The 25,092-nt window shown below is 59.2% G+C and overlaps 2 protein-coding genes across 6 annotated transcripts; both read left to right on the top strand.

Annotated features, from left to right (window-relative positions):
• The first annotated feature begins 14,109 nt into the window (after window positions 1-14,109).
• Window positions 14,110-22,926, top strand: SEPTIN5 (septin 5). Of its 5 annotated transcripts, XM_005567975.4 has the most exons (12): window positions 14,110-14,238; window positions 14,394-14,404; window positions 19,212-19,308; window positions 19,416-19,502; window positions 19,725-19,848; window positions 19,930-20,064; window positions 20,159-20,276; window positions 20,378-20,479; window positions 21,251-21,347; window positions 21,433-21,568; window positions 21,839-21,941; window positions 22,038-22,926. In XM_005567975.4, exons 1-12 carry the CDS (start codon window positions 14,196-14,198, stop codon window positions 22,092-22,094), a joined length of 1,110 nt encoding a protein of 369 aa, XP_005568032.1. In that variant the 5' UTR covers window positions 14,110-14,195; the 3' UTR covers window positions 22,095-22,926. The 5 variants fall into 5 exon arrangements, 4 of the variants coding, with proteins under 4 accessions (XP_005568032.1, XP_045219943.2, XP_005568031.1 ...); XM_045364008.3 differs by lacking the exons at window positions 14,110-14,238; window positions 14,394-14,404 and adding an exon at window positions 17,190-18,184; XM_005567974.4 differs by lacking the exons at window positions 14,110-14,238; window positions 14,394-14,404 and adding an exon at window positions 18,072-18,431.
• A 221-nt stretch (window positions 22,927-23,147) lies between these two features.
• Window positions 23,148-24,392, top strand: GP1BB (glycoprotein Ib platelet subunit beta). Its single transcript, XM_065522507.1, has one exon. The coding sequence runs from the start codon at window positions 23,353-23,355 to the stop codon at window positions 24,076-24,078; it is 726 nt and encodes a 241-aa protein (XP_065378579.1). The 5' UTR covers window positions 23,148-23,352; the 3' UTR covers window positions 24,079-24,392.
• The last annotated feature ends 700 nt before the right edge of the window (window positions 24,393-25,092 follow it).

Raw genomic sequence — 25,092 nt, 5'->3', positions numbered from 1 at the left:
TTGCACCCCAGCCTGGGCAACAGAGCGAGACTCCATCTCAAAAAAAAAAAAAAAAAAGGAATCACGAACTTAAATTTAGAATGTAAAACTATAAAACTTTCAGGGAAAAAATACAGGAGAATAATCTCTAGGATCTAGAGCTAGGGAATGAGTTATTAAACTTGACTCCAAAAGCAGGAGCCATAAAAAGAAAAATTGATAAATTGGACTCCATTAAAATTAAAACTTTTGCTCTGTGAAAATTTCTCTCTTAAAAGCTGTTCTGTTCTGAGAATAAAAAGTCAAGCTACAGACTAGGAGAAAACAGTTGCAAAAGACATATCCAACAAAGGGCTAGTACTAGAATAGATCAAGAACTCTCAGGCCAGGCACAGTGGCGCATGCCTGTAATCCCAGCAATTTGGGAGGCCAAGGCAGGTGGATTACTTGAGGCCAGGAGTTCGAGACCAGCATGGCCAACATGGCAAAACCCGTCTCTACTAAAAATACAAAAGAAAAAAAAAATTAGCCGGGCGTGGTGGCACACATCTGCAGTTCCAGCTACTCAGGTGGCCAAAGCACAAGAATCACTTGAACCCGGGAGGCAGAGGCTGCAGTGAGCCGAGATCATGCCACTGCACTCCAGCCTGGGCGTCAGAGTGAGACTGTCTCAACAAAAACAACAACAAAAAAACCCTCTCAGACTCGACAATAATAAAAATCCAATTAGAACGTGGACATGAGACATGAGCAGACATTTCACCAAAGAGGATACACAGATAACAAATAAGCACATGAAAAATACATAATTAATCATTAGGGAAATGCAAATTAAAACCACAGTGATATCACTATACATCTATCAGAGTGGCAGAAAAAAAAAAAGGTTGGGCACAGTGGCTCATGCCTGTAATCCCGACAATTTGGGAGGCCGAGGCAGAAGGATTGCTTGAGTCCAGGAAGTGGGGCTTTGGTGAGCTGTGATTTCACCACTGCACTCTAGCCTGGGTGACAGAGTGAGACCCTGTCTCAAAAAAAAAATATATATATATATACTTTTTTTAATTAAAAAAATGGCCAAAAAAGGTGATACTGTTAAATGCTGCAAAGAATTTGGAGAAACTAGATCACTCATATACTGCTAATGGGAATGTCAAATGGTACAGCTACTCTAAAAAACAGTTTGGCGGTTTCTTTTTTTTTGAGACAGAATCTCTCTCTGTCGCCCAGGATGGAGTACAATGGCGCCGTCTCGGCTCACTGCAACCTCTGCCTCCCCGGTTCAAGCGATTCTCCTGCCTCAGCCTCCCCAGTAGCTGGGACCATAGGTGCATGCCAGTACGCCCAGCTAATTTTTGTATTTTTAGTACAGAACTACTTAGCAATAAAAGGGAAAGTTGTCAACACACAGTAACCTGGATTAATCTCCAGAGAATTATGCCAAGTGAAAAAAGTCAATTCTAAAACTTCCCACACTGCATGATTCCATCAATGTGACATTTGAAAAATGCCAGAATCGTGGAAGCGGTGATTGAGAGACTCAGGAGGGGAGGAGAGTGGAAACCAGGCGTGGCTGTCAAAGGGTGATGGGAATGTTCTGTACCTTGCCTTGATCAATGACATCTAGCTTGTAGTATTATGATATTATAATACAGTGGTTCAAGATGGCATCCTTAGGGAAAACTGGGTGAAGGGTATCTGGACTCTCTTTGCATTGTTTCTTACACTCTATCTCAAAATACCATGTTTCATTTTAAAAATACACAAACCCTGATGACTAACTTAATCGAAGTATCCTACTGGAGATATTTTCTGGGGAGCAGTGGGGAGCCTACCACACTCCTCCTTGTGGCTCCATTAGCCTCTTCTCAGTTGGACCAGGGACGATGGTGAGGTGCTGCCGAGGAACGTGGTGGGTCCAGCTCCGCCTCCAAAGTCAGCGAGGAGCAAGGAGGAGGTGTTTGCTCTGTCCCTTCAGCAGTGACCAGATTGCAAACAGGGAGGCAGGTAAGACTAGGACTTGAACTGTGTGTGGTCGAGGCGAGGAGTTGAAGAGTTGAATCCTCATCCTCTGGAATGGTAAGTCAACATAGAGCTAAAAATACTTGCCATGGAAATGTCTCCCACTGTGAAAGTGTTTGTACACCTCTGTTTTGCTTTGTTTTGTTTTGTTTTGAGACAGGGTCTCACTTTGCCACCCAGACTGGAGTTCAGCAGTGTGATCTTGGTTCACTGCAGCCTCTATCTCCTCCTGGGCTAAGCAGTCCCCAGACCTCAGCCTCCCAAGCAACTGGGATTACAGGCGCACACCACAGTGCTGGTCTAAATTTTTGTATTTTTTGTAGAGACAGGGTATCGCCACGTTGCCTAGGCTGTCTTGAACTCCTGAGCTCAAGTGATCTACCTGCCTCGGCCTCCCAAAGTGTTGGGATTACAGGCATGAGCCACCCGCGCCTGGCTTCCCTCTGTATTTTAATAGTCTTCAGAATGATGTTGGTCATGTAATAAATATCTAGACACCAATGTCTCTCTTTATAAAGATATAGATAGACTGATAATATCATAGATAAAACATGATATTTTATTATTATTATTATTATTTTTGAGACAGAGTCTTGCTCTGTCCCCCAGGCTGGAGTGCAGTGGTGCAATCTTGGCTCACTGCAACCTCTACCTCCTGAGTTCAAGGGATTCTCCTGCCTCAGCCTTCCCAGTGGCTGGGACTACAGGTGTGAGCCACCACGCCCAGCTAATTTTTGTATTTTTAGTAGAGATGGGGTTTCACCATGTTGGCCAGGCTGATCTCGAACTCCTGACCTCAAGTGATCCACCTACCTCGGCCTCCTGAATTGTTGGGATTACAGGTGTGAGCCACCACACCTGGCTGATTAATTTTTAAAAATGCTAGTGGGTAGCTAGCTTTTTTTTTTTTTTTTTTTTTTGAGACGGCGTCTGGCTCTGTCGCCCAGGCTGGAGTGCAGTGGTGCAATCTCGGCTCACTACAAGCTCCATCTCCCGGGTTCACACCATTCTCCTGCCTCAGCCTCCCAAGTAGCTAGGACAACAGGCGCCTGCCACCACACCCGGCTAATTTTTTGTATTTTTAGTAGAGACGGGGTTTCACCGTGTTAGCCAGGATGGTCTCGATCTCCTGACCTCGTGATCCACCCGCCTCAGCCTCCCAAAGTGCTGGGATTACAGGCGTGAGCCACCGCGCCTGGCCGGTAGCTAGTATTTGTGAAGCCCCTTCTCTGAGGCCCCATGCTGAGTGTGTCACCCATGGTCCCATCTGACCTCGCTGCACCAGGGAACCACCTTCCACTGCTGTCCCACTGTACAGATGAGGAGCCCAAGCTCTGGTCCAGGTGTGAGCAAGTGACAAAGAGCCCTACAGCCCTTCCCTTCACAGGTGCTTCCCTGCAGGTGGAGTGGCCGGGTGTCCTCAGACCGGGTGGCTCTCCCTTAGGGACCGTGGTGGGGCAGGAGGGAGGAAGGAGCTGTTGAGCATTCGGCACAACCCACGCCTGCTCTGCAGTCAGCCACATGGAAGCTTGATTGCCATACAGCACAGATTGCTGCCTTTCTATGTTGCTGATGGTTTTTAAAGAGAGGGGTTTGGGGAGGGGTGGTATGAAATTGATCATTTCTCTGTTTCCTCACTACTGTTTGCACCTATTTTGGGTGTTTTGTTTTTCCCTGTGTTTCCTGTCCTCTGTGCACTATGGAAGCCTCTCAAATGGCCACAGAAAGTGGTTAGTTTCTTTGAAGAGCATTTGAACTGAGTGAATTTTCAAAATGCAAGGCACTGACAGAGCAATGAGAGTCCCAGCATAAAGTCCAGGTCAGTTGCCATGACAGATGGCATCTGTTGTTGACAGAAACATGGAGCCAGACTGAAACTCCAGCGGCCGGAGGGCTGCGCACCTGGGCAGGGCAGTGCCGAGCAGAGCTCCCAGTTTGGGTAGCCCGTGGGACTGGGTCTGGCACCAGCCTTGATTTCAGGCTGGAGCAGAGTCACCCGGTCGTGCCTCTGTTTTGTTTTCTGCGGAGCAGTGGGGGGCCCACCACACCCCTCCTCGTGGCTTCATTAGCCTCTTCTTGCCTGAACCAGGGATAATGGTAGGTGGTGCCAAGGAACCTGGTGGATGCAGCTCTGCCTCCGGAGTCAGCCAGCAGCAAGAACGAGCCCCTGCACTGTCACTGCTGCAGTGACCAGACTGCACCCCCCAGAGCTCTGATCGCCTCTCTGGGGGCTGCTGTGAGAAAACACCTGGGTGGTCTCAGACCCCAGCACTCGGGTGGCTCTTCTGAAAGAGCTGTTGTTCCCGACCCCCAGCCTGTGAACAGAGAAGGTGCCAACCCCACAAGAGTCTCTAGGCCCTGGGCCTGCTTGGACCTCATCTGCTTACAGTTCATGCAGGTTCTCTATCCCGGCCTTGCCCTCCTCCCAGCTGTTTCCTAGTCTCCTTCGTCCTGCAGGAGCTGCTTTTGGTCTCACTCTACTTTGTTGAGTGGGAGGCATAGCAGCCTTGAGAGCTAGAAAGCTCCCCAGTCATCACCTGGGCCAAGTCCCGCCATGGACAGGTGAGTGTCTACTGTTTCGTAGAGGCAGAGACTCACCCCAGGTCCCACGGGCCGCTAGCACTGGCGTGGGGCAGACCATTCACCTTGGCCGCCACACAGGTCACATCCTCCCCTTTCAGCCAGCGTGCCGGCCCAGCCTGGACTGGCCCAGCACCTCTTCTCTGCTTCTGGGGTCCTGTTCACCCCACGAGCCCTCTCTCCAGCTCTCCTTGGATAAAGCCCCACGCCCAACCTGGTCCCAGGCACTGGTGTGTGGGGCAGTCCTGGGATCCCCAGCAGACTGAGCTCAAGGGGGTCATGCAGACCCCATCCAGGCCTGGCTCCCAGGAGGGAACTTCCCACCCATTGAAATGCAAACGCTGGAATTCCGAGAAGCACTTCAGATCCATACGGGCCCCGAGTGGGTTTGATTCCGCCCCTGGATGGAGGGCTTCCCTGTCTGAAGTCAAATGACGAAGCAGAGGCCTGGTTCTGGTGGTGTAACCCAGGGACCCTGCCTGCCTGGCACTGGTGGTGTTACCTGGGTACCCTGTCTGCCTGGCAATGGTGGTCTGCCTGTGTACCCTCTGTCCAAGTCTTGGGGTGCCCCTGTTTGTGGTTTGAATGTTTGTCTCCACAGATTCATGTGGTGAAATCCTACCCTCAAGGTGATCATACTGGAAGGTGGGGCTTTTGGGAGGTGATTAGGTCATGAGGGTGGAGCGCATGATTGGGATTAGTGCTCTTATAAAAGAAAGCTGGGGGTCAGGTGCAGTGGCTCACGCCTGTAATCCCACCACTTTGGGAGGCTGAGGTAGGTGGATCATTTGAGGTCAGGAGTTTGAGACCAGCCTGGCCAACATGATGAAACCCCATCTTTACTAAAAATACAAAAATTAACCAGGCATGGTGGCGGGCGTCTATCTGTAGTCCCAGCTACTCAGGAGGCTGAGGCAGGAGAATCACTTGAACCTTGGAGGCAGAGGTTACAGTGAGCCGAGATCGTGCCACTGCACTCCAGCCTGGGAGACAAAGCAAGACTCTGTCTCAATCAATCAATCAATCAATCAATCAATCATTCAATAAAAGAAAAAGGCTGGGGTCAGACACAGTGGCTCAAGCCTATAATCCCAGCACTTTGGGAGGCCCAGCTGGGAGGATCACTTGAGCCCGGAGTTCAAAACCAGTGTGGGCTACAAAGAGAGATCCCGTCTCTACAAAAAATATTTTAAAAATTAGCCAGATGTGGTGGTGTGTGTCTGTAGTCCCAGCTACTTGGGAAGTTGAGACAGGAAGATTCCTTGAGATTGAGGCTGTAGTGAGCTGTGATTGGGCCACTACACTCCAGCCTGGGCAACAAAATGAGACTCTGCCACTACAAAAATAAAAATAAATAATAATAATAATAATAGGCCGGGCGCGGTGGCTCAAGCCTGTAATTCCAGCACTTTGGGAGGCTGAGACGGGCGGGTCACGAGGTCAGGAGATCGTGACCATCCTGGCTAACACGGTGAAACCCCGTCTCTACTAAAAAATACAAAAAAACTAGCCAGGCGAGGTGGCGGGTGCCTGTAGTCCCAGCTACTCGGGAAGCTGAGGCAGGAGAATGGCGTAAACCTGGGAGGCGGAGCTTGCAGTGAGCTGAGATCTGGCCACTGCACTCCAGCCTGGGCGACAAAGCGAGACTCCATCTCAAAAAAATAAAATAAAATAAAATAAATTGAATAATAATAAGAAGAAGAAGAAGAAAAGAGGGCCGGAGAGATACCCCTCACCCCTTCCACCATGTGAAATTACAGAGAAAAGATGATCTAGATCTAGAGGGCTTCACTCTCTCCAGACACCAAATCTGCTGGTCCCTCGATCTTGGACTTCCAGCCTCCAGAGTCGCGAGAAATAAATGTTTATTGCTTAAGCCCTGCAGTCTAAGGAGTTGTGTTATAGCAGCCCAAACAGACTATGACACCCTGTATTCATTTGCTGAGGTTGCTATAACAAGGTCCCCCCAACTGGGTTGCTTAAATGGGGTGGTAATGATGGAGGGCATTCAGCCTACACTCAGAAAGGTCTTTGCAGGTGGCTGGGGGCCCTGGAGCTTGGGAGGAGGTGGGTCTTGGGAATTCTAACCCCCCCACACACATCTCTGGCCAAATCAAGTTATTTACCCATTTTTGAATCAGGTTTTCTTGTTGATGATGATAGTCTCTCTTTGTGATTCTTGAAGTAACCTCAAGGATCAGGGCAGTCAAGACAGTCCCAGTCCCCTGAGGCACAAGTAGGGGTACTGAACCGGGCCCCTCTTCCATGCTGCAAGATGACTGGGCCCTGGCATGGGACAGGGGCTTCTGAGGATGCAGGGGTCTGTGGTTGGACCCCCGATTTGACCAGTGTCTGTCGCAGTGTCTGTCTGGGAGTCATGGGCTCTGGTCGAGACCCTGGGCCAGAGGTCGGGCAAGGCCTTGCAGGCTGTTTTGGCAGCAAGGCCCAAACCTGGCCGATGGCATGCTGGCCCTGCACCCGAAGAAGGAGACCCGCTTAATGAGGCCCTCACCCAGGCCGAGCCATGTGCATCAGCCCTGCCTCCCTCACCCCACCTGCCATGGCCAGTGCCTGCCCAGGGCGCCTCTGCTGGGCTCCAAGTGCCCCCACCCCCAGCCTCTGAGCCAGCACTGGAGGCCCAGCCCCACCCTCCTGGCTATGAAGGCCTGTGGGGTGTTGATCCCCCAATGTGAAGCCCCAAGGAAAGAGGGTCTCTGCCACCACTCCGGATGTATGGGGCCCTCCGATCTGTGCCGCTGTGAGATCTGGGGCTGGCAGCTGCAGTGCAGACCAGAGGTACAAGTCCTGCCCTCACCAGTGCCCCCGCCTGCAACCCTCGCTGGCTGGCAAGTCCTAGAGGGAGAACTGGGTGGCATGCTGGCACTGTCCTGCCAGGAGGGCCACACGCAGCTGCTGCTCACCAGGCGAGAGGGGGCAGGACTCACTCAGGATGGGCCTGAAGCTGCAGTGGCTGTGAAGATCCCTGGCTGCAGAATGAGCCCTTCGGCAAGAGACCCGGAGGGGCGACAGAGTGACTCCTTTGTCCTGCAAGGCCCCACTTGGGTCTCCCGAGGTTCATCTCCCAGGTGCACCTGATCATGCTTCTGTCTTTGGCCGAAACCTGCTCAGCCACTTCTGAGAGGATACTGGTCAAAGCGTGCAGGGTTGAGGACTGGGTTCTGTACCTCCTCCCTGCCTTTCCCGTGAGGACGAGGGGCCCCTCCTTTCCTGCAAAAGCAGCCCCTGTCTTGGGGGCTCTGTCTCCTGCTGCTTCCCCATCTCTAGGGGACCCTAAGAGGCTCCACCACTTTAAAGGCAGCCTTTGGAACAAGGAGGGGCAGGAATCCACTTCAGCCCAGGATGTGACAGCTGGCTGGCCACTGGCCACGGAGGTCCAGCAGCATGCTTTCCCAGTCGAGTGGGAGGACTTTGGCGGCATCCTGGTGTAGGGTGTGTCTGTCTCCACCAAACGGGAGTCCCCTGCCCAGGGCCAATCATGGCTCCAGCCTACAGTGGGTGCAACACATGCTTGATGGAAAATGGGGTCCAATCTGGGGCAAATGAGGAGGAGGGCAGAGCCACCACTACACCCTGCAAGCGGGAGCAGGAGCCCTCACGCAGGCCCTGGCCATGGCACCCGGGGAAGGCCGCTCCTCACCCTCCCAACCCCCCTCATCGGCCCCCGCAGCAATGTGTGCTGTGCAGTCTGGGGCACGCAGAGCTCTGGCTGTTCTCCATGGCAGAGGCGGCCTCCGTGGCGTTCAGTCCTGGGGGCTGGAGAGGACACAATGGCAGGGAATGAGCTGAGACTGGAGTCCTCATCCTCACCCACGTATGGCCATCACCTGAGGCCTCGAAACCAGGTGATGGGCCGCCAAGTTGAGGGCTCTGGCAACCACCTTCCCCATGGGAGCCCGGGCGTGCAATGGGCAGTGCATTTGCATGCAGCACCATGGCCCAGGGAACAGAGGTCCCGAAGATGGGAAGCCAGGGTCCTGTTTATTCCAGAGTGATTTTCAGATCTCTCTTGCCAGACTGGGAGGTGGATGCAGTGGGGAGCTGGAGCCAGTCCCTGGAGCCCAGCGCTGAGCTCTTTGTGATGGAGGGGTGGGGTGAGCCACAGGATCTAGGTCACCATGCTCTGGCCCTGCTCTCTGCCTTTCGCAAGCACGTGCTCTTGTGGGATGTTTGTCATGCTTCGATGCATGACATAGGAGAATATCAACATCGGTGCCATTTCACATCTCTTCATTCATCTGCTATTCTTCCGCCTTCAGCTTCTCACAAAATCACAGAACTGCAGTGAGGACAGAGAGCCTGCCGGGACAGCCTGGGGATGGTCCTGTGCAGCCCCCTCAGGCAGCATCCCTGTGGGGGTTCCCCTCCGCCCCCTACCCTGGGGAGCTCTTCCCGGCTGAGTCACACTGCACACCTGGTCCCTGCCCTGGGCTGCTCTCTGCATTATCTTGCAAGCGCTGTCCCAGACCCCTTCAGGGGACTCTGAAGGCCCATCAGATGTGGCTGCGGACCCACATCCCTCAGAACCTCAGCTCTGGATCCCAGGCTGGCTCCCTGCCGTGGAGCACAGGCGCCCTTTGTAGCACTCACTCCAGCTGCCCAGGGAATCGGGGACTTGGTGTGGACCGAGACTCAGCCCCCTTGAAGCCCTGTTCTGTCCACCCCTGCAAGACATAGGCGGCTTTAACCAGGGCCAGGCAGCACCCTCCAGGCAGAGACAGCTGCTGTGGATTCTGTGCTCTTCTAATGGGCACGTCTTCCCATCGGTGACGAGGACTGATTTGTGTAGTGACCCCCTTACATTTTTCTGACAAGGAAATCAAGGAAAACATCTCCAGTAGAATCCTCACTGTACACACACTTCCCCTTGTGCTCGGTGACAGCCACTGCTTTCGGCAGCAGGGAGGACGCCCCAGAGCCTCCTGGTCTCCGCATACCCCGCTGAGCTGGGCTGAGCACACAAGCACCCCTCTGCAGCCAGGAGAGGTTTTGGGATTCAGAATATGCAGTCTGAAGCTCCCCAGAGCCTGGCTCTTTAGTCAGGCCCTCCTTGCCGGCCCTGTGAATCCAGGCCTAGGAGCCTGTGCCTCCACCCAGCAGGAGCTGATGCTGCTGAGCTTCCCAGGTGCCAGACAGGGGCTGAGTGTGGGGGCCAGGGACCTAGTCGGGAGTCAGCTGCCTGCCAGGCTATGCCCTGCAGAAGAGAGGCAGGCATAGGGCATGGTGTGCCCAGAGGGGCTGGAGACAGTGCTCCTGGGTCAGCAGGGCTGGAGAAGGGCAGCCCAGGCAGGGGGCACACTAGTGCCAAGGTGCAGAGGCATGAAGCTGCAGGTCACACTGCCTGCCTCGGAGCCCCCAGGTGCTGGGGGTGGGTTCAAATCCCACAGGGTTGGCTGGGCAAGGGCTTCAGGAACAGCAGGGACAGAAGCATGAGAGCAGTAGAAAAATGCAGGGGTCAGGAGGGTCATCCAGGCCCCATCAGGTTACTGGTGAATTCAGGGGATAGAAGGGATGTGAGCTCAGGCCTCAAGCAGCTGCCTGCCGGACAGCCCCTGGCCGGGCCGTGACCAGGTCATAGCCCTCTGCAGGAGTCAGGCCTGGGCTCCATGGTCCTGGGTTCTAGTCTCAGCTGTTTAGTCTCAAGCAGATCTCCACTGCACCCTGACCTCCACTTCCTGCTTCTACTCGGGGTGAAAAAAACACCCCATTCCCAGCACAGGTCAGGGTTGCCCGAGTTGATCATGCAGGTAGGCCTGTGGGGCTCTCTGGTGCCTGACACCCTGCATGCATCTTGGCCTCTTCCATCTTCCTCGGCCTCAGATGGACTGAGCCATCTGGAATCCGTCAGTGGTAGCCTCAGCCCTACCGGCAGGTGACAGGCTTAGGAGTGTGGGGACTTGTGTCACCTGGAACAAACTGCTCCCCCTCTGAAGCCTGTCACCTACAAGACCTGCTCCCAATTGGCAGGTGCCTTATTCTTTCGTTGCCATCACTGTTGCCACCTCCCCACCAGCTCCATCCTTCTGCGGGTCCCAGCCCGGCAGCGCTCACTCCCCTGTGTGCTGAGGGAGGCCCAGCATGGTTCAAATGCGGCCTCTGGAGAATTTCTTCACTAAGGCTTTTTCTGAAAAGAGTCAAGCTATTTGTAGCCCAAGTTGGTTGAACAGATTTTTCTTGGTGTAGCTTATTTTTTTATTCATTAACTTCTTTTCCTTATGAATTAAAAAATAGCATTTTTTTTTCACACAGGAGTGCTTTATTTACTTCTTTTTGTACCATAGCCAGCGCTTCCTCTGCTTGCTGGGGAAAGTGGATGCACACACCCACTTGGGCAGGCATTTTTCTTTTAAGCCATGGCATCTTGGAGAGGCAAGTGTGTGTGTTCAGACCACTACCCCGTGACTCCAGCCCCCCTGATATCAGCCACAGGCCCAAGGCTTGGGTTTTTGTTTGTGTTTGTTTGTTCGTTTGTTTGTTTTTTGAGACAGGGTCTCACTCTGTTGCCCAGGCTGGAGTGTGACAGCACCGTCACGGCTCACTGCATGCAGCCTCAAACTTCCAGGCGCAAGTGAGCCTCTGGCCTCAGCCTCCTGAGGAACTGAGACTACAGGCTCATGGCACCATGACAGTTTTTTATTTATTTACTTTTTTATTTTTTGTAGAAATGGGGTCTCACGTTCTCGCCCAGACTGGTCTCAAACTCTTGGCCTCAAGTCATCCTCCCATCTTGGTCCCCGAAAGTGCTACAATGATAGGCGTGAGCCACCAGGCCTGCCTGGTTGGCTTTTTGGTGAACAGGAGCCTAATAAGGGTTTCACTGGGCTGTCAGCCTCCATTGTGGTGGCCAGTATCTCAAAGCCTCACCTGGCAGAACTGGAGACACATCTGCTGACCGATGCCCTCATGACCCATTTTCCTGACTTCAGAAACATCGCATGCAGACACTTTGCCACTCAGCAGGCCTCCCAGCTAGACAGGGTACAGCCTCGGTGTGTCTGTGGAGCGACTCGGGCTGTCCCTGCACTCACAGTCATGGTGACCAAAGTCCCAGAGTAAGGGAGCAGATGCCGCTCCTCCTTCCAGCCCAGATATTTTACATGAGGCGCTGACCCAGGACCACCCTTGACTTCACTCGTCCAGGGAGTGGCTCCCAGTCTTATATATTCCATCAACCTCCAGGCTGGCCGTCCCTTAAACACTGGTCTCCAATCTAACTGCATTTCTGTAAGTAATCTTTTGGGACAGACTTTTTTAAAAAGATCATGTTTATGCTGTACTCCTCATCTTTCTTGTCTTCTATCTGCAGACTTGTTTTAAAACCTATTACTCCTGTATATGTGTGCCTCCCACCCTTTGTCTGAGCTATGCCCTTGACCTGCTGTACACTTGCCTCAAGGCCAAGTTCAAACCCCCTAACCCAAAGCAGTCCAGAGCTGCCCTGCCACCTGAGCCATGGGGAGGGGCGCTGCACTGGTCCCTTTCACAGGCTGTCTGCCTCCCCCTGGGCAGGGCTTCTGTCTCTCCTCCTTCGTCTCCACAAGCACAGGCTTGCCTGGGTCAGCACGCAGTGAATAGCCAACCATCATTTTCCAATTATTTCCAAAAAGTCTTGTCTATGCTTAGAAGTCCTGCCTGTTCCTTTGAGTGTCCCTACCCGCCCCCACACACACTTCTTTTCTTTTTTTTTTTTTTTTTTTTTTGAGACGGAGTCTTGCTCTGTGGCTCATGCTGGAGTGCAGTGGTGTGATCTCGGCTCTCTGCAACCTCTGCCTCTGGGGTTCAAGCGATTCTCCTGCCTCAATCTCCCGAGTAGCTGGGACTACAGGCGTGTGCCACCATGCCCAGATAATTTTTTGTATTTTTGGTAGAGACGGGGTTTCATGGTGTTAGCCAGGATGGTCTTGATCTCCTGACCTCGACACATATTTCTTTATCGAAATTCCAAATTCTCCAAAGCTCAGAAACATAAAGGTTTTTCAAAACTCAGTGGCAAAGCTGGATCTGAACTGATGCGCCATCACTTACTGTCTTTCTTTCCAGTTTACCTCAATACTCATGTGTTTTGTCCCCAAAATATAAATGGGTCTGATTACGAAGAACAGTCCCAGGCCCCAAAGAGGTGCCACATAATGTATGAGTATACAAAAAAGCCTGAGTTCCAAACACATCTTGGATGAGGAGCTGGGATTGCAGGTGGCGGGTCTCCACACCGGTTGGAGTTCTAGACCCAGAGGAGGGTCATGGTTGATGGGGCTCTGGCCACAGAATGCAGCAGAGCAAGGACTGTGGAACAAAGACGCGCTTACATGAATTTTTCACTTACTGTGCTGGGTGCTGGTGATTCAGAGATGGAAAGGTCCTAGCGACACGCCCCTCCACCCAGGGAGCCCATGGGCCAGCAGAAGGACCAAGGAGCACAGAACGGGTGGGGAGCAGAGGTGGGTTCCCTGGCTGCTGAGGTACTGTCCATACGGGGTGCAGGAGACATCTCCATACAAGGGGGCCCTCACCTGGGGATGTGATGACTGCAAGCCTGACAGTCTCAAAGCCTTCAGAGGTGCTGCCTGGGGACACTTTGGGGAAGTCCAGGCGGAGGACACCTGGGAATGTGATAGTGACACAAATGACCGGAGAGACTTGCTCTCAGCCACTGAGTCTGGCTGACTCACTGAAGATTAGGGCCTGAACTTCCCCCTCTGTAAATGGGGTGCAGGCTCAGGCCCTGCCTTCACAGTGCCCCTCGGTCCCCTACAAGCCTTTTCTGCAGGGTGGGATAGGGTCTGCCTGGAGCATCCCCACAGCCTATGGGTCAGCAGAGAAGCAGGCGCAGAGTTGGGGTGAGATGGTCAGGGCCGGTCCTGCCGGACACCTCAGCTCACTCCTCTTCACAAATAATCCCATTTTACAGCCCAGGAAAAGAGAGGCCGGACCACTGCCCAAAAGCCTGTGGTCTGCAGCCTGCCAGGTGCGTCTGCTCGCAGAGCAGGTCTGCTCAGCACCGAGCGGTCAGCAGAGGAAAGGCTGGGCACTGGCCAGCCGCACCGGGACCATCCCTGCCCAGGCTACCGCCTCCGGAATCCACCGCGACCTCGGCGGGGTGGGGCGGAGCGTGCAGGGCCTGGCCGGGAAAGCCAGGGCAGGCTTTAGAGAAGGGCCACCGGACGGATGGTCCGCGGGGAGGACCGGCGTGGCCCGGGTCCCAGCGAGGGCGGAGGGAGCGCGGGCCGGGCCTGGGCTGGGGCACCGGGGAGGTTGCGGGGAGGAGGCCGGTAACACCCTTGCAGGGCGGGGGCGGTGCAGGTCTGGTCCGGTGACCCCGGGCGCGGCCGGGGCTGTGGGAGGCGAGGGCGTCGCCCCGAGGCCGCGGGCGCGGGTCCATGGTGGGGGGCCTGGGTCCCCGCCCCCCCCGGGCCGCGCCGGGTCGCGCGTGGGCGCGGCGGGCGCCGATTGGCTGCTGGGCGCGCGGGCGGGGCGGGCGGCGGCGGCGGCGGCGGCGCGGAGGGGCCGCTCACCCCGCAGCCCGGCCTCGGCCTCCACCGCTTGTCGCCGCGCCCCGCCCGCGCGCCCGCCCCGCACGTCCCCCGCCGGCGGCCACCATGAGCACAGGCCTGCGGTACAAGAGCAAGCTGGCGACCCCAGGTGAGCCCAGCGCCTGCCCGCGTGCCCGCGCGCGCCTTTGTCCCCGCCGCCCGCGCGCCTCTCACCGTGTCTCTCCGTCTCTCCCCCTCCCGCCGGCCCGGACCCGCCCGGAACCGGACCCGGACCCGGACTCGACCCCGACCCCGATCCCGCAGAGGACAAGCAGGTACGTGCGCGCCATCGCTCCCCTGCCGGGAGACCCGGCCGGCTGTCACCCATTGTGACACTAGCGCCGCGGGCGCCCAGGCGCGACCCCGCCCCCGCCGGCCCTCACCCAGCCCTGTCGCGATCACCGATTGTCAGCCGGGCAGTGCCGCCGCGCCTGGGGCTGCAAAGGGGAGGAGTGGGGGCCCTGGTCCCCTGACCACCGTGCACCCCTCCCCAGGATGGGGGGATGGGCAGAGTGTCCCCCTCCCAGAGGGCCAACGCCAGCATCTCCTGCTGACCTGGCCTGTAGGCCATGAGCTGGGAGTCCTGGGTGAGGCCATGGTCGTGGAAGGCCACGCTGGGGGAGGGGACTCAGGCTCCATCAGCCAGCACAGTCCCTGAACAGCCCCACAGCAGAGGGCCTGTAGTCACCCCACACCTGCCCTGCACCTTCATGCCCCTCTCCCTCCCCACACACAAATTCGAATGTTCGGGTCTGCAGCAGGGCCTCTTCCCCAGATTGGGAACCCCCAAGGTCTGGTCTGAGTCATTCTTGGTGCCCAGATGGGTCCTGGGACCCGGTGGGTACAAATAGGCTTGTGGCTTCTCCAAAGGGTTGGCCTGGGCCCCGCCCTCCAGGAAAGCAGGACTGGACAGGAGGCTGGCCTAGGCACTAGGTGAAATCCAGCCGAGCTCAGGGTTAAACAATGCTGTGAGACCCGTGGAGTGGGGTGGGGGCTGACAACCAGGTGGCCTCGGGGGGGCTGGGGGAACCCTGCTGGTGGCCTCTCTGGCTTGAGCTCAGCCATCTTTGGGTGAGAAAAGAAGAGCCCAATTCTGGCACCAGGCTGGCATTGGCAGCCCCCATCAGGGATGGAGTTTCTCAGGAGCCATGGGTGCTGAGTGGAACTCCAGAGTCTTGGCCCAGGGTGCAGCAGGCAGGGCAGGAGGGCTGGGCAGGGGGAGCTGGGAGCTGGGGGAGTCATTGGTTGACCAGTGCCATTCTCCTGGAAGGGACACACCCTGCCCAGAGGTGGGTGAGGCTCTCTGGGAGGGGCTCCTTGGGGAGCCAGGCTAGGAGCTGCCTCCCCGTCACAGCAGGTCAGACAAAGCCTGAGATGCAGGGACACATGCGTCAGGCTATTGTTTGAGGGAGATGGAAGGAGCTGAGGCTGGGAGACCTGGGAGGCCAGGCCTCCGAGGCTTCTCCTGGGCCTGCAGGTGTCCCCAGCTTGACCCAAGGGCACTCTGAGACCCTGGGCTCCAGCCACTGCTGTTCGGTGCGGCCAGGCTCTCTTGCCCTTTACTGCAAGGTGGGGACCCCCTCCTGCTGAGGTGCCCATCCTTTGAGGTCAACTGGGAGTCCACCTCACCCTATCCCAGGCCTCCAAGCCCAGAGGAAGAAGGCACTGTACGGCCAAGGGAGGGAGCCCTGGAGCAGGAGCCAGGTCAGGTGTCTGGGGCGACCAGTGGGTCTGGGGGAGCTGGAAGCACATTTCAGTTTCCCTGCTACCACAGTCATTGAGCCTCAACCTGTCCAAGCATTCTTTTTCTTATTTGAAAGGGGGCTGTAGAGGCATTGGGGGAGCGCCGTCACTACCCTCTGTGCCCCCGCCTCCTCGCAGGCAGCACCAGTGGTTTCTTGGCCCTGGCTGCTGCTCCCAGAGCTGACTCCAGTGATTCTAAGAGTGGAAGTGGCTGAGAGGCTGAGGCATCAGGAGGAGGTGGGCGCAGCTGTGTCATATGGCTCAGGAAGCCCTGGGAGTATCTTTTGTCACTTGAGGACCAGAGAAAGGGGGTGGTAGGTAGGGCCCCTTCCTTGAGGCTCCCCCAGGGAATCCACAGGCCCTGACTGGGCCCAGTGGGTGGCAGGGCAGGTGGGTTGAACGCTGAGAGTGAGATTCTTGCCCTCCTGACCTGGGCCTCCCCAGAGCCTGTGCCTTACCAATGGGGAAACTGAGGCAGGCAGTCTGAGAGCCACACACTGTTAGATACCTCCTAGCCTGAGGCCTAGGCCTAGGGCTGTCTGTCTTCCTGGAGATGCCCTGGGCCCGAGATGCCAGCCTGTCTGGGTGGGTGCTGGGCTTCGAGGTGTGGACCCTCAGAAACTGGGTGGGACTCAGCCTAGAGGCTTCCTGCAGGTCAGGGCCATGGAAGGCTGGGGCCCGTGAGGAGGCTTTTCTGGCAGCAAGGACTGAAGGATGCACTGGTAGAGCCAGGGGGCCTGGAGCCACCCCCTTTCCCTGGGATGAAAGGCTCTCCTGTTCCCAGCTGTGGGCCTGCCCCTCCTCCCCAGGTGCCAGTGGCTTCCAGGCCCCACAACAGGACCAGGGCCTGGACGGGCAGTGGAGGAGGTCCCTCAGCCAGGAGGGCCTAAGGGAGGGCTGGTGGCGGGTGGGGTCGGGCTGGGGCCTCCAGCTTCTAATGTTCTAACGTGCAGGGACTGGGCCTGTCCGGTCCTACCCTGGAACTTTTCTAGGCCCCATGTCCTGCTCTGCTGGGCTTGCCTGTTGGGATTCTACTGGGGTCAGGAAGGTGGGTGGCCCACAGAGCGGAGCTCAGGAGACCCCCGCAGTCCCTGGAGTAGCCACATGGGAGGGAGGCCCAGCTGGCAGGAGCTCCGAGTCCCTCCAATCCTGTGGGTCAGAGCTGATGAAGAAGCTCACAGGGCAAGGGAGTGTCCACGGAAGCACATGGGAGATGGGTCTCATCCCACCCCCTACCCCTGTCTCTGAGGGCAGGGCCACCTGAGGGCTGCAGGGCAGCGCATGGGTGGCTGGTGTTTATTCAGCAGGCTGGCAGGGGCTTCCAAGTTTTGCAGGGACCTCCAGTACTCTGGCAGCCTGCACCCTTCCCTTCCCTTCCCTTCCCTTCTGTCCACCCTAAGCCTCCTAGGGGGCGGGCCGGGCTGGACTTCACAAAAGGGCTCTGCCCTCCTCCCGTCCCCCGAATGTCTTGGGGCGCCGCACCGGGAAAGAGTCCACCAAACACACATGCACACACCCACCCACACGCGCGCACACGCACATACCCAATGCACGCACTCACACACGCGTACACACACACGTGCACACGCATGTATACACGCACATGTACGGGCACACACGCAGGCATTGCACACACGCAGGCATTACACACACACCCGCACGGACGCGCACACACAAACACGCGCACACACGCACAGGGGAGGTCAGCCCCCAGCAGGGCTGGGGAGGGGTGCAGGGCGCGGCGTGTCTGTGGGCGCCGTGACGCAGCCGGGAGGTTTTCGGGCAAGTCTGCGAGAAGACTGCCGGCCCTGAATGGGGCGGGTTCCCGCGCGGTTGCGCGTGGGTCCCGGGAGCGGCCTCCGGCGCCCTCTGGCGGGCGGAAGCCGCGCAGCACCTCTTGGGGTCGGAACGCGCGGCCGCTACCGACTCCCGGCCCGCCCCAGCCAGCGTGCAGGACCCGGTCGTCCCCTTCTGCTGTCCTGGAGCCCGGACTGAGGCCCCAGGGGCGCGGCGGGCCTCCCGGTCCCCGCAAGCCACGGCCCGTCAGCGCCTCGGCTCAGCCCTGCCCTCCGCAGCCGCTTTCGGGTGGCTCCGCCCGCGGCCCAATTTCCAGGCGACCGTTTCCCGGCGACGGCGGGCGGGGCCGTCTCTGCCGCCCCCCGCCGCGCGCTCCGCGGGCGCCTGCGACGCCCCGCCTCTGGCTCGGGTGCGGGAGCGGGGCCTGCCCGGGCTGCGACGCCGCCACAGCTCGGGGCCAGTCCGCCCAGTCAGGGGGATGGCTCGGGCGGCCTCGGGGGTCGACGATCCCCCGGGTGGGCGACGTGCCCTGTCCAGGCCTCACTTCCCGCGTCCGCAAAACGGGGCGGAGAACGCAGCCTAAGGCAGAGCCGTGCCAAGGTCCCTCGCCGTCTCCGGGCTCTGGCGGCCTGACCGGGCCTGGGGTCCGAGCGCGCCCGCGGGCCCGCAGGGGTCGCAGCGATGGACTCGCTGGCAGCGCCCCAGGACCGCCTGGTGGAGCAGCTGCTGTCGCCGCGGACCCAGGCCCAGAGGCGGCTCAAGGTGCGTGTGTGGAGAGGGCGGAACGTGGGTCTGTGACCCCGCGGGCCCCAAGACTCGGCAGGGGGTCCCCGTCCCCGCGCGCTGCCCGTCAGCGCCTAGGTTCAGCCCTGCCCTCCGCAGCGGCCTCGGGGGGTCCGCGGCCCAACGGTGGCCGATGTGCCCTGCCCAGGCCTCACTTCCCGCGTCCCCAAAACGGGGCGGAGAATGCGGCCGTGGGACCCCTCCAGGGGCCCCAAGGGTCTGCGGGGGCTGGGCGCCGGGGCGCGCGGGCGGGGTAGGCTCGGCGCCGCCGTCTATAAATAGGCGCTGCTCCGCCGCCGCCGCTGCCGCCGCCCCCGCGGCTGGATCCAGGCCAGGTGGGGCCTCCCGCCCCCTGGCACTCTCCGGAGGGGTGAGTGTCGAGGCCCCGAGCTTCTCTGGCTTATGGAGGGCCTTAAGTGTGTCCCAGGGGTCCCAATCCTGTTGCCCTGTGCCCGAGGAGGGAGGACACCGCCTGTGCCTGCTGCAGCCTGACATCTCCCCAAGGGACAAACACAGCCTCGGTCCCTGCAGAGCCCTCCCTAAGGTTGGGGCCAGGGGTGTCCTCTTCTGCCACCCCCTGGCCTGCCTTCTTATCTCCAGGCTTTTGCCCACGGGCCCTCCCCTCATTTTTGCCAGTGAAATGCCCCACCCTGGGAACCATACCCTCTGCTGTCTCCTCATCCTTCATTTGGTAAGAGACAGGGTATTGGGCTTCCGGAGAAACCTTTTTGTCCCTAACTTGTCCCACCCTGCCCCCAGGACATTGACAAGCAGTACGTGGGCTTCGCTACACTGCCCAACCAGGTGCACCGAAAGTCAGTGAAGAAAGGCTTTGACTTCACGCTCATGGTGGCTGGTGAGTGGGCTGGGCTCCTCAGGGGAGTGGCTGGGGTCCCTGGCCAGCCAAGCTCTGTCGTTGGAGCCCCAGACCTAACCCAACTCCTTCTCTGTACCCGTGTGCAGGTGAGTCAGGACTGGGGAAGTCCACATTGGTCCACAGCCTCTTCCTGACAGACTTATACAAGGACCGGAAGCTGCTCAGTGCCGAGGGTGAGTGGCCCCCAGGAGGCCCTGGCACTGATCCCCAGCCCCCTTCCATGGGACCTCTCCAAGCACTCCCTTCCAGGTCCAGCTCCCACTGTTCTGTTCTTGCCGGTGGGTCCCCCCGGGGGTAGGGCCAAGGCATCAAGATGGATGAGGACAAGGGTCCTGGCTGCCAAGGGTGAGGGGCTGAGGGTTGGAGAGGCCCCTCCAGTGGCCCCTTCCCCGTAGAGCGCATCAGCCAGACGGTAGAGATTCTAAAGCACACGGTGGACATTGAGGAGAAGGGAGTCAAGCTGAAGCTCACCATCGTGGACACACCGGGATTCGGGGATGCCGTCAACAACACCGAGTGGTGAGCGAGGCCTACTGAGAAAGGCCCTGCCTAGGTGGCCACAGCACTCCAGGCCTGGCCTCACCTCCCTCCTGCCCACAGCTGGAAGCCCATCACTGACTATGTGGACCAGCAGTTTGAGCAGTACTTCCGCGACGAGAGCGGCCTCAACCGAAAGAACATCCAAGACAACCGAGTGCACTGCTGCCTGTACTTCATCTCCCCCTTCGGGCATGGGTGCGTGGCTGTCCTGGGGCCAGACTCGGGAGTGCACCCCCTTACAATATGGCCCCTGGCTGTGCCTATGCCCACGCTTGGCTGCTCTCGGCAGGCTGCGGCCAGTGGATGTGGGTTTCATGAAGGCATTGCATGAGAAGGTTAACATCGTGCCTCTCATCGCCAAAGCTGACTGTCTTGTCCCCAGTGAGATCCGGAAACTGAAGGAGCGGGTGAGCTTGCCGCCGCACAGGGGCCTGGCCAGGGCCCTGGGGCTGAGAGTACAAGGGGGACTTGACCGGCCTCAAATCTGACAGCCCTTGCCCCACCACAGATCCGGGAGGAGATTGACAAGTTTGGGATCCATGTATACCAGTTCCCTGAGTGTGACTCGGATGAGGATGAGGACTTCAAGCAGCAGGACCGGGAACTGAAGGTGAACATGCAGACTGCTGGGGCAGGGCGATGGAGGTGGCAAAGGCAGAACCAGAGGGCCTTGGCCTTGTCTCCTTCACACTGGGCCTGCTGGAGGAGGGCAAGGTCAGCCCAGTTGGGGGCAAGAGTCATTTGTTCTAGGAGTAAAGGACCTGTACCCCCTTCATCCAGAACTAGAAGGTAAAGGTCACCATGTCTTTGCTTGGCTGGGGTGGGTCATGCGGGCCCCACATGGTGCTTGGCAGGTATGGAGCACTTGGCCAGATCCAGAAGTGCAACAGTGGGCCAGGCCCTCAACCCCAACCCTCTTTCCATGGGTTACCAGAGGAAGGGGCTAGCCCAGTGGCACACCCTGGCTCCCAGATTTCTGACCTCCAGGGTTGGTGGCTTCAGGTACCCCAGCAACTCGAGTGGTGATGATGGAGACCATGCCAGGGGAAGGTGGCCACCAGGGCAGGGGCATCAGCACGGGGAGACATAGGCTTAGCCCTGGGGAGGGAAGGGGCAGCTGGAGGGTGTGGTTCTTGATGAGGGAGGAGATGAGGGTGGAGCATGCCTGGAAAGGCCCTGCAATGTGAAGCCCTGGAAGGCCATGGGCTCTGTCTCCAGCCAGTGGCAGAAAGGCCAGAAAGGGGCAACGCCAGGATCTCTTTGAGGAGAGGTCGTTGATGGTGATGCTGGAGGGGTGCCCTGGGAATTACATGCCCGTTTCCCATCAGTAACCCTGCAATTACGCTGACCGGGTGTGAGCCCTTCTCCCTCCTTCCCCCAGGAGAGCGCGCCCTTTGCTGTTATAGGCAGCAACACGGTGGTGGAGGCCAAGGGGCAGCGTGTCCGGGGCCGCCTGTACCCCTGGGGGATCGTGGAGGGTGAGTGGAGTCTTGGGGTACCAGGTCTGGTGGGGGAAGGCTGTCCTAGGCTGGCGCCAGCCCACCACCCACTCCCACCCCGCAGTGGAGAACCAGGCGCACTGCGACTTCGTGAAGCTGCGCAACATGCTCATCCGCACGCACATGCACGACCTCAAGGATGTGACGTGCGACGTGCACTACGAGAACTACCGCGCGCACTGCATCCAGCAGATGACCAGGTGCGCTCCCCAGCCCCGAGCCAGACCTCGCCCCTCCGGCCCCGCCCACGTCTCCATGACTGAGGGCCAGTCCTGTCAGCCCACTCAGACTTGAACCTTGCACAATCCCCCAAATCGCCCCCCCCCTCCGAGTCTGGTTTCCCTAGAACCAGTCCAGGGCTGTGAGGGCTCCGGAGGGCAGGGCCTCAGCAGTGGTGGGGATGGGTCAGGCATCGCCAGCCCACGCTGAGCCTCCGGGTGGCGCCGCCCCGTCCCTCCCTTCCCCCGCAGCAAACTGACCCAGGACAGCCGCATGGAGAGCCCCATCCCGATCCTGCCGCTGCCCACCCCGGACGCCGAGACTGAGAAGCTTATCAGGATGAAGGATGAGGAAGTGTGTGGGGCGGTGGGGGTGGCGGAGGCGGGCAGCAGGGATGCGCTTCCACGGTGCTGCTCACCGGCCCGGTTGTCTCCGCCCGCCCGCCCGCAGCTGAGGCGCATGCAGGAGATGCTGCAGAGGATGAAGCAGCAGATGCAGGACCAGTGACGCTCGTCGCGGACACACCGTCCGTCTCCGGGACGCCCTCCCACCCCTGGACCCCAGACCGGACTGTTCCCGACCCGGAGACGCGGGGCCACAGCCCCCAGCTGACCCTAATTTATTCTCAGCACCACCCCCTCCCAGGTCATTCGTATCTGCTTCCGAGGGGCCTGGACTGTAGCCCCCGCCCAGCTGGCCCTCTCTGGCCTTGGGGGATCAGGAGCGAAGTTGGGCGGGACTTCAAAGATCCGCCTCTCTTGCCCTTCCCCCGCCCCCAGACGGTCACACCACTCAAACTGCAGGCCCTGCTCTAGCAGGCAGGCAAACCTAGGCAGAAGAGGATTCCCAGGGTCCTGGGTCTGTTCCCTGCCCCAATGCTGCAGAACGGACTTGGGAGCCCTCCTTTGCCTGCTCCCGCGGGTCACCCAGCACGTGCTGAGACCCCATTTTCTGTCGAGGCGGGCCGGGTCTTCCCTTAGCCCCAGAAGCCCAGCGGGCAGGGTTGGGCTGAATCAAATGGGAGCTCTCCAGACTTAAGGAGGTGAGAGGCTGCAAGGAGGGCGGGCCGTGACCACCCACACCCCTTCTCCACAGCCCGGCCTGATCTGGAGGACCCCCGGGGCACTGGGCGGTGAGCCACCTCCTGGCAACTCTCGGTGCCGTCCCCTGCCCTGGCTCGAGGCCTCCCCAGCACAGCTGTGGTGTGCCGGGATCCCGAGCCTCGGCCTCCTGATCTTACCACCCGCATGATCCCTTCCCGCCACACGATGCTCCGTTTTGTTCCGTTGTGAATGCCGCGTCCTGTCCTGGTGACAGGAGAACAATGTTGGTGAACGTCGCAGCGGGTGTCCGAGTGCTCCGTGTGCCCCTGAGAGCGGGTGGGAGCGGAAGCCAGGGCGGCCTGCGGCCTCCGGCGATAGTGTGCTATCTGCCGCTGCAGCACGCGTCCGCGCGGCCTCTGGGCTATTTCTGGCCGGGCCGCAGCACTGTGGTCGGTGCGGGCGTGGCGGGGGCGGGAGCACTTTATCGCTCGGCTCTCCCGCCTACGCGTCCCGCTCCAGAGTAAGCTGGGCCGCCGTCTTCTAGCCATGGGCTCCGGTGAGTCTGGAGTCCGGTCGGGCTCCCGGCTGCTCCCTAGGCCGACCCGGGTTGAGAGGCGCTCTGGTCCTCTGGCTGTAGCTGGGAGAGACTTGGGTCAGACTTAGAGGGGACTTCCAAACGGCGCGCGGGGTGGTCAGGGTGGAGAGGCTGGCGGGCTACCGGGATGCCGGGCATCAGGGGCTGGATGGAGCCGGGCCGGCGCTCTGGGTACTCAGAGACGTCGCCCAGGTGCCCCGCCGACCGCCCGGCTCACTGCGGCGCTTCCCTTGCAGGGCCGCGCGGGGCGCTGAGCTTACTGCTCCTGATGCTGGCGCCGCCGAGCCGCCCGGCCGCAGATTGCCCGGCGCCCTGTAGCTGCGCGGGGACGCTCGTGGACTGCGGGCGCCGGGGGCTGACTTGGGCCTCGCTGCCGACCTCCTTTCCTGTCCACACAACCGAGCTGGTGCTGACCGGCAACAACCTGACGGCGCTGCCGTCGGGGCTGCTGGACGCGCTGCCCGCGCTGCGCACCGCACACCTGGGCGCCAACCCCTGGCGCTGCGACTGCCGCCTTGTGCCGCTGCGCGCCTGGCTGGCCGGCCGCCCCGAGCGTGCGCCCTACCGCGACCTGCGTTGCGTGGCGCCCCCAGCGCTGCGCGGCCGCCTGCTGCCCTACCTAGCCGAGGACGAGCTGCGCGCCGCTTGTGCTCCCGGCCCGCTCTGCTGGGGGGCGCTGGCGGCGCAGCTTGCGTTGCTGGGCCTTGGGCTGCTGCACGCGTTGCTGCTGGTGCTGCTGCTGTGCCGCCTGCGGAGGCTGCGCGCCCGCGCCCGCGCTCGCGCCCGCGCCGCACTCCGGCTGTCGCTGACCGACCCACTGGTGGCCGAGCAAGACGGAACCGACGAGTCCTGAGGAGAGAACCGGCGTGTCCTGAGGAGAGAACCGGCGCTGGGCAACGCGGACCTGCAAACTCGATAGGACGCTACCCGAGGGGCCCTCGCGCCAACCTGGACCGGTCTCCGCCTCCTCCGCTGTCCAATCTCTCATACCCACCCCACCTGCAGGCCCAGACCACGTGGGACAGAACTCCTGCCCACCCTACCCCGAGGGAGGCGAACCCACACCTCCAGGCTTGGGAGGACCATGGGGCACAATGCGGTCCAGACCCTGCCTGCGTCTCCCCTCCAAACTCTGGTGCTGAATAAACCCTTCTGGCCTTCTCTGCACGACTGACCTGGAAATTCCCCTCGCCAAACCCAGGAAAAGTCTCCAGGAGGCGGTTCAAGGGGACACAAATACTTCCTTACATGCCCACCCTAATCTCAGGGGCAGACAGGAGTCAGTGGGTGAACTCTCCCCTTCCAGTCACACTCCCAAAAGGCTACATGGGAAGGCATGAGAGAGATGCTAAGTGATAACTTGGGGGCCAGCGAGGACGCTGTGGGGAGAGTGAGGACCCTGTGGGGGCAGTGAGGACGCTGTGGGGACAGTGAGGACGCTGTGGGGGCGGTGAGGACGCTGTGGACACAGTATGCTGTGGGGACAATGGGGACGCTGTGGACAGTATGGACGCTGTGGGGACAGTGAGAACACTGTGGAGACAGTGAGGACACTCTGGGGACAGTGAGGACCCTGTGGGGGCAGTGAGGATGCTGTGGATACAGCATGCTGTGGGGACAGTAGGGACGCTGTGGACAGTGAGGGCACTGTGGGGACAGTGAGGACGCTGTGGACAGTGAGGATGCTGTGGGGACGGCGAGGACGCTGTGGGGGCGGTGAGGACGCTGTGGACGCGGTGAGGACGCTGTGGGGACAATGAGGACATGGGACAATGAGGACACTACACAATGAGAATGCAATGGAGACGCTGTGGGGATGGCAAGGACGCTGTGGACAGGGCGCTGTGGGGGCAGTGAGGGCGCTGTG

Source organism: Macaca fascicularis, chromosome 10 (genome assembly GCF_037993035.2).
Source record: "Macaca fascicularis isolate 582-1 chromosome 10, T2T-MFA8v1.1".
NCBI classification, from domain to species: domain Eukaryota; kingdom Metazoa; phylum Chordata; class Mammalia; order Primates; family Cercopithecidae; genus Macaca; species Macaca fascicularis.
This window is presented reverse-complemented; position numbering and strand designations above follow the sequence as displayed.